The sequence below is a fragment of the Tigriopus californicus genome, chromosome 8 (genome assembly GCF_007210705.1).
Source record: "Tigriopus californicus strain San Diego chromosome 8, Tcal_SD_v2.1, whole genome shotgun sequence".
In the NCBI taxonomy this organism is placed as follows: domain Eukaryota; kingdom Metazoa; phylum Arthropoda; class Copepoda; order Harpacticoida; family Harpacticidae; genus Tigriopus; species Tigriopus californicus.
The window spans coordinates 5,739,862-5,748,868 of record NC_081447.1 but is presented as its reverse complement, the minus strand read 5'-3'; the positions used below and the strand labels follow the sequence as shown (position 1 = coordinate 5,748,868).

General features: G+C 40.3%; 1 protein-coding gene across 1 annotated transcript in view; it reads right to left on the bottom strand.

The window, feature by feature from the left end:
• Nucleotides 1-7,687: 7,687 nt before the first annotated feature.
• Nucleotides 7,688-9,007, bottom strand: part of LOC131884848 (importin subunit beta-1-like) — a gene marked incomplete in the record, with an annotated part of 6,110 nt that continues 4,790 nt past the window's right edge. Inside the window, 1 exon segment of the mRNA XM_059232739.1 lies at nt 7,688-8,037. Within this exon segment, the coding sequence (XP_059088722.1) occupies nt 7,968-8,037 (70 nt within the window).

The following is a 9,007-nucleotide window of genomic DNA, read 5'->3' as shown; positions in this document are numbered from 1 at the left end:
AGTAATGATGGTGGCGTCTGAACCCTAGAAAGGGTGGACTCTACTGTTACTGGAGGGGAGGTTGGGAAGCGTGGAATCACAGAGAAATGGAGAGCGAGTGAATGAAAAAGCAAGGGAAGAAGCAAGTGAAGGAGCTCTCCGATAGAATGCAATCGATGCTTGTGGAGGACAATCAAAACGCAATGCGATCAGCTGGTTGAGCAGAGTGAATGGGGTCAAAAGATCTAAACATGAGACAAGAACTCCTCCATGCATCTTGCATCAGATAAATCTCCGGTGGTAGGGTAGTCCTAGCAGATTCCGAGAGGATGTAGACTAAGATAAAATTAAAGATTGATCAACATGAAGAAGGTTTAAAGATGATAACGATAGCTTTATTCTTTGGGGCAAGATTCATTTGATAACTTTTCCATCTTTACCACTGGAAAAAAAAAATGGTCAAGCTTTAAAAAATAAGCAAAATCGTCAGGGATTTGAACAAGAAGGAATGGGAGCAAAGATCCTTGGACACTTGACTAAAACATTAAAATGATCAGGGCTTTAGCCGTTTTCCTCAATAAAAGGAACAGCTTACAGTTACAATTACTTTGGCCGTGATGAGTAATTCATTGGATAACCATTAGTCACCATGAAATATAATAGCTTTGTTCGTTTCAGTTACATGTCATAAAATCTAGATCACCACTATTTCAGTTTTTTGCCCCACGACACGTTTATCCACAAACATGAAATTTCAATACCAAGTTTTTAATAACTCTTTTGATGGCTTGTCCACTGAGCTTTATCCTTTTTTCATATAGTTTATAGCATAAGTATATGGAGTATTCTAGGTAGGTTTGAGGTAAGAGAAAGGAGGCAAAATGGGTACAACTGTCAAACAAAGGGTACAATGGAGCGGGCTACACCCGCCTCGCTAACAGTTCATCTCAGGGTTTAGTAAACCCAGCTAGTGGGCCAATTCCAGCCTTAAAGCGCTCTTAAACAGATTGAGACTCTCACAATTATGGAAGTCTTCGGGTAGGGCATTCCAATTTGGGACCACCCGGACAAAATACGAATGCTCTCGACTCATGAGCCTGAATCGCGGTCGGTTCAAGTGTTGATTTGTGCATGCCACCCTACGGTATATAGATCCTTACGAAGAGGCGTCAGTTTCACCACTCTCAGAAAGGGAAACCGCACCCAGCAAGAGGTTCCAAGCTAGGACCAAATCGAATTATGCTCTTCTTTTGACAAGGTTATCGATGCCAAAAGCCTCCATACGCCTTTGATAGTTCAACCTCCAATGATCCCCCTCTGTGTTGGTTTCACATCTAATATGCAGGTCTGTTCCTAGTCTCGACTAACGATTGATGAAGGTTTGCAACAATGCCACAAAAAGTCATGGTCGAGAAAGAGCATTGAAAATCCTCAAGCTAATAAAACTTCCTTGTCAGAACACTGTGCCTTAAGTCGTGGAAATGTGGAGAGTTGGGCAATCCAAAGGGATATTTCTTATCAACCTATTGTTTGAGAACTTCGCTCTGAATCAGGTCTGATGGTGCAAGTGAATGCGATTGAGGAGATGTAAACAATTAAGAAATGTAAATATGGCATGATTTAAAACCAAAAATGCCTTCGATCTTGTTGAGAGCAAGCACAGTTCTTACCTCTTATCTTCTCTATTGAGGCTATATGAGATGAAAAAAAGCAAAAAAATGGCAATTGCTGGTAAAATTACTTTAAAGTTTCAAGTTTCCTCAATTGTCAAGAGAGAAACAAAAAATTGAAGGCCATGGTGGAGCGTGAAAAAGGGAACGAAAAATTCTTGCTTTTTGGGATCGTTACAATTATACCATTTTATACTGTAGTGGGATAACACTTTCTTTTTCGAAAAAAGAGCACATTACTGTAGTTTCGTTACCAATGCCCTGATTAATTTGCACAATACTGAATCCTGTCTCAATTAGATTTGATTGTTATTTTCTATTGACCCATTTTGCTTGTTTGTTAGATGTTTTAACTTTACAGTTTTCGGTACTTTTTAGGTTGAATTAAGTTTTAAACTATTTTGGTCATTTTCGGGCAAAAAAACTATTTCATGAATTATAACCATAAAATAATCGAAAACCAAGGTTTTTGGGGAAAATTGAAGGGTTTTGGTCATGTCTAGGGGAAATTGGAGAGAAATGCAGGGTGCGTGTAAAAAATCGCGGCAATGTTTGTCCCCACACAAAGATTTGTTTGACAGTAAATCCAAAGCTTTCATCAAGAGGAAATGTTGAGCACATACACTAGTGTCATAATGCACATGATCTAATTTCAATCTAAAGGCGGGTGGTAACCCTCCCATCATTTGCCACCAAAACAATGTTCTAAAATGTAAGTGAGAGCAGTCTTGATGCCAGACACGCCTAACTCGAAGTTCGTAGAATGAAACATGGCGCCTAGATATATTTCTGAGAAAGAAATGACCACTTTTTTCAAACGTGGAGGAACTTAATAATTCGCATACAGCTTCGTAGACACATGCTGAATATTACCCCTGCATTCATTTTTATTGAAAGCATCGTTTGCCTCCTATTGCCCTCATGTTAGGCGTGCAGAACCAAAACTAAGAGCCTGCTGAAGACCGGCAAGAGGCCCACGGAAATGGGTAACCCTTTCAGTGTCCATCCTCAAACCGTTGGTAAGAGGAGAACTCCAAGAATAGCGAATCCCTTTACAACACACTGATTGAGGGCAAAGGTCTGGGATTACAGAAGTCAGTCTTGAGCTGGCCAAAAGTCAGAGGGAAAAAATGGGTTAGACTGAAATTGTATCTTCATGCTATGGTGTTAGGGTTTTCAATAGCTCCTTTTGATGAAACTGTGAGACTCAATATGATCAAGCAATTCTTTGAGGGAAAGGAAGAATTTTTAGACGGCACAAAGAGTAGCCCTTAATTTCTCTCCAACCTATAGAGAACATTCCATATGATGGCTACTTTTTTTTTGGTGCGGACTTCCTTACCGCTACCGGGATTGAAATCCCAGCAGTTCAAGACGAGAAGATTATTTATTATACTTGACATATTTATATACATTATTTGATCGGCCAACGAATTGGAGTTGGCTGATCGGGCTAATCCTTGAATATAAGGTTGATCCGGAATTTTAGTCAAAAACTTGTCCAAGTCTGACTTAAATCTTGCTACTGGATCAACCCCTACATAAGCCCTACGAATATTTGAGGGCAGCAAATTGAACAATGAAGGAGCCCGAGAAAGAAGAGAGTTGGACTTCATTGTTTTAACTAGCCTGGATTCTCGAGGGCTTGAAGGTGCTCTCAAAACGCACATTAAGCCTCTACGGTCACTACAATTGACCCTAAATCCTGGGTTGGGACAAAGCTCATGAATGCTTTTGAAAACGTACAATATCAGATACCTTTCGTACCTTCTCTGAGTACTGTACAATCCCAACCTTTCTAACCTCTCCCAATACGAGAGCTCTCTCATATCTTCAATGTTCCTAGTAAAACATCTTTGGACCTGCTCGAGCTTTTGCAAACCTGCTGAACTAATTGGAGCCCAAATGGGAGAGGCATATTCAAGATGCGGCTGAACAATCGACTTGTACAGAGTTAGCATCGTGACACTATCTCTGGACTTAAACGTGCGATATATCCAACCACATGTTTGAAAAGCCTTACCAACTTTCAACTGGATATGCTCATCGAACTTTCCATTATCTTGGAGGACTACACCTAAATCCTTCATGGATGAGACCTGCTCAATGTCCTTACCTTCATCATCTAATAGTGGAGTGTCTAATGGCGTCGACCCAAAGGTCATTGAACGGAATTTCATTCCATTCAAGGCCATGTTACTCGCAGCAACCCAGGAATAAATTTGGTCTAGGACCTTTGCCAGACAACCGGAATCCTGACCATTCCTACCAACTACCAATTTTGTATCATCAGCATAAGAAGAGATACTGACATTACTACTACCAAGCTTCTGAAGCGGAGCAATGAAGATAATGAAAAGGAGAGGACCCAAAATGGAGCCCTGAGGGACACCCGACTTGACATCATGTATGTCACTAAGGGATCCCTCAACCTTAACTAATTGTTTCCTACCACAAATGAAACTTCTTAGCCAATTGAGAACCTTGCCTTGGATCCCAATCTCATGGAGCCTGTTAACTAAAAGGCCATGATCTACCTTGTCAAAGGCCTTGGCAAAGTCGAGATAAACTACATCGACTGATTCATGGCTCTCCAGTCCCTCAATAACCTGCTCTATATGTTCAATCAGTTGGGTAACCGTGCTAAAATGTGCTCGGAACCCATGCTGGCTAGGAGGAAGGACTTCATGTATATCAAGAAAATCAACAAGTTTGAACTTCATGATCTTCTCAAACACCTTCGCAATATTCGAAGTGAGAGAAATTGGCCTGTAGTTACTGGGGAGTGACTTATCTCCCCCTTTGAAAATTGGAACAACATCAGCTACCCTCAGAGAAGAGGGGAACTTGCCCTGGTCCAAGATGCAACGCATCAAGTACGAGAAAACAGGAGCAAGAACCTGTGAGCATCTCATCAGAAACTGAGATGTCACACCATCAGGGCCAGGGGAGCTCGAGAGTCTCAAGTCCCTGATGGCCCCTAAAGCTATTACACACAATTCTTCCTTAAAATCCCAAGGATGAAAACATTTGCATTCATCTTATGTTATGTATTTATTTTTAATGCCTTCCTTGGAAGAGATGATCAAAATAAAGGAATTCATGTATTGATGGAATTGGTAGCCATTGAAGGTGTGTTTTCCTTTTTCTACGTACTACATCATACTTTTTTATCCAATTGCCTTAGATTCTCACACAATGATGGTATTGAATTCAGAGACCATTCATCTACTTTGTCCTGGACAATGATTTCAGGGGGTTCAATATATGATTTCCATTTAGAAGTCATAGATATGAGCCTTTATCTACATTCACTTTTTCGTTGTTATAAAGGCAATTTTTACTGAGCCCAGAGTGAAAAACAATAATTTAGCATTTTTTGCCTCAATAACCCCCGTAATACTTGAATAACTAAAAAACACCATTTTATAACTTTTTTACGTATTCGGCACTTATTTTGGCTGGCTTTCATAGGTTTAATTTTTTTGACCAAAATCACAAGCTATTTTTCCGACCTCTAGTGATAACAAAAGGGGCAAACATTCAATTGAAAGGTCACAATACCATGAGGTGAAACATTATTATCAAATATGTTAGGGGTCAGCTTTTGATTGGTAGAATATTTTTTATTTGGGGGCTTGTGTACACTTGTGAATACATATAAGAAAGAACACGGACTTCTAGACATGTGGACTGGGAAGGGAAGCAAAAAAATCTTATCTCCTAAACCGTTCACTTTATTCCAAATAAGCACTTCATACGACCTCAAGATCTTGTTGAATAAATGAATTCGGCCGGCCAAGTGTGAGCCCAAAACCATGATTAGGGAACTCAGGAGATATGTCCAAAGTTATGTAGTAAACACTCCATACATAAAGTTCGAATTTTCGGCCTGCTCTTGGTCAGCTACATAAGCTTTGACGCTATAACTTGGAAACCAACCACTTTACAAGAAAATTATCCGCCTTTAATTGAGGAAAGCCACATTCCTTATTTCATAATATTGATTGGAAAAATGGCTTAGAGTCATTATGACCAAGAGCAGGCCGATTTGGCGGGAAGCTCTTCACAGTCCACATTTCTAGAAGTTCGTGGAAAAAATGTTAGTTAGCTACGGATAAAAGAAATGAAACAGGTGCGATCCCTAGGTTATCTGAATAAACCGTTTGGTTTGTTTTTATGGGCACTAGACTGATGAATAAGATCATAGATCTATTGACAAAACTTGGCTACTGATTGCACTTGCCCGGTCAGATTTCAGGTCTTGGAAGCTCACAGATTTCAGGCTTGACTAGGCTCGGGAATATGTCTCAGGAACTTGAGTCTATTCATTATTGCAATCCTCCATATTTCTCGTCAGAAGTATGTTGTGTTACTATTCAAAATTATTCGAACACCCCGGATTTTCACGACAGCCAAAATCAAAACCAACTAATCACCTAATCGGTTGAATACTCCTCTGGTTTTTGATTGAGGAGTTGAGTCTGCCTTAACGGGAGCAATAGTGATATAGTCCGATGACCACACCACCAATTAGCTTATAAACAGACTGTATTCCTAATTAGTAAACAATTTCTTCAAAGCCCAGTCGACTTTCATCACATAAACTACAATTACTTGAGGATCCGAACAAAGGGAGGGCCTAGGGGGTAATGAAACAAATCTAGATTCCCTGAAATGAAATTCTTAACATATGTTCCACTGATCAAGGCTTACTGGGATACCGTATTGGTAGAGCATCCGCTTTCGATTCCTAGTTCGATCTCAGGTTTGCCAAGTACAAGCTTCTCTGTGGTATTTGATTACAGCATGAGTTGTTGCTTTAACAGCTTAAATGGGCGAACCTGCGATCGTTCCCGAGGGCAAGGCAATAATTAATAATGGTTGTGATGACGAAGCGGGAATAGCCCTCAATTGGGACAACCATATTCAGATAGCAGGCCGAGCGAGAGAGCTGCCATCTGACTTTGTAACAAACAAACAAACAAGTTATATACTGACTAACGTTTTTTCTCTGACGAGCAACCCTACGCTTCATAAGTGGACAACGAAAGACTTGCGACTTTTGCAATCCCAGTCTAATTTTCTGAATACGACTTTCACTTGAATCCTTTTTTGTCATAGGTAGTAGAGGGCCGGTTGGTCTTCAGCCGTCCCTTGAAATGCCATTAGAGAGGCTAAATCACTTAAGCACTTTAGCGTGTAGTAATAAAAACCACAATCAATCAATATCATTTGTTTCTTAGACGAGATATTTCATCTGTTTACAGGCTCAAAATATGTATGCATTTATCACAGCAAGGTTTCAGGGACAGCGAATATGGAACTCAATATTCATCTGGATGAGATAAGTCACTATCCAATCGATTGGATCAGCGGATTTGAGACAGTAAGGCACAGTGGAGGCGATCCTCGTTGAAGTGGTTTGCATTTGTTCGTCCCATAATCTTCATTTTCACGCCTTTTCGAATAAATTGGAGTGGTGGGGGTAACTTGGTTTTGGCATTCATCGGATCGTGGAGAGAACGAGGAGGAGGAGGAGGAGGTATAAAAGGATGGAGAACCAAGGACTCTGAAATTGACGCATACAGTATAATTAACACACAATCTTATTGCATTTGGATGGACATTCACTCTCATTTCATTCGATCAAGAATTCAGATACCGGAAGATGTACTAGAAAATTATCAACCCGGTTCAGGTCACCTTCACAGACTTCTTGGTGAAGCTGAGATTGAGTAGGCACCATTAACATTGCCCGCATTATTGGCTTGGACGTGGTTGGGATTCGAATTTTAGATATGCTCATTCGACTTAAAGAGAAATAGGGGTAATGATACCTGTAATATTGATCGGTCATCCTTGACCTTGGAACTACTATTCTACATTGACCTTCAGCACAAAATTCAAGTGCCGACAAATCTGAAAAGGGAGATTTGTTTGATTAGAATTATCACTCATTCATTCAGAAGAAGAGAAAAGATAGAAAGGTCAAAACTAGAAGCAATTATAGTAGAGTATGAAATGACAAACATGTATACAAAGTCGGCACACGTTTATTCATCATTCATTCACACAATGAGTGTCGGTCATCCTTGACGAGAAGACAGGCTCATTCACTTACTAAACGATTTTTCAGACCAGCCTCAGAGTCATAAAATAAGCTTCATAATTACTTAGGGCTCATTTTTACTGATGAAGGTCAGCGAAGGATTTTTTTAGCTTCCGGAGAAGCGGGGACAGATTGATCGACCAAACCAGTGGATACGGACGAACCACGACCTCTAAAATAGATTTCAGCTCAAAGTCGAAGGGGTATCAAGGTTGGATCTGAACGTGGGGTGTGGACCAGGGGGCGATGACTGGTTGATCTTGCGTCACGTTCCCGCTGAAATGAAGGGGGGGCTTCATTCAGACAAAAAACAGACTCCAGCAGAAACGAATCAGCAAAACAATCAGCACAACTCGACCTAAAAATCTCGCTATTCGGACATTTAGGCAAGCGTTGGTACCACCAAACAAACTTGCCTGCCAATGCTAGTGATGCAAAATTGACGTTTTCAAACTGGTTTTAACAAAACTGACCGTTCCTCATATAGCAATGTGAAAGAAGGGTCAGCCTCTCAAAAACGTGTTTGAAGCCCCAAACTTGCATCACTGACACTGGTACCAGCAAACAAACGAACCTGCCAGAGCTTGCCTAAACGTCCCCATATGTAATATTTACGAGAGCTAATGTCAGAAAGCCAATCAGTGATGAGTGAGAGGCACCCTTAGCGATGGGTGAAGACCAATTTCCTCCAGGATTTATTACTATAGGGGGAGCTTTGACAACAAACTTCTCATGATTCGCTAGCTTTAGGGTCCTAAAAATTGAGACCGACAGAAAAGGACTTCAAGCAAAAATTGTCCGCGATAGGTTAGTAGCTCAACAGAAATAAGATGTATCAACTTCTCGAAGTATTCGTCCGAAGTTCAAATCAACTAGGGTTCATTTCTCAATCGCAAGCAAAGAAAGCTTGATTTGCTTTAAGCTTAACGAAAACAATTTTCTTGGTCAGTTAAAAAAATAACGTTGTTTGAATAACCAACAACTTACATCAGATTAGGACAAATGGAGCCGAGAACCAACGTTCCGCTATTTTCCCTTAATACTCGATAATATTACTAAAGTTTCTGATTCGAGCAATATTTCCGAGCTTAGTTACCACCGTCAGCCGGAGAGTGAATTGTCATGTTGAATTCATTTTTGAACGGTTTATGAGACATCGACATTGATGCTAATATAAAGAGCACGAAGGGAATCTCATAATTGTCACCACACTTAAAAAGAAAAATGTCTGAGCGAATGAAAGAAA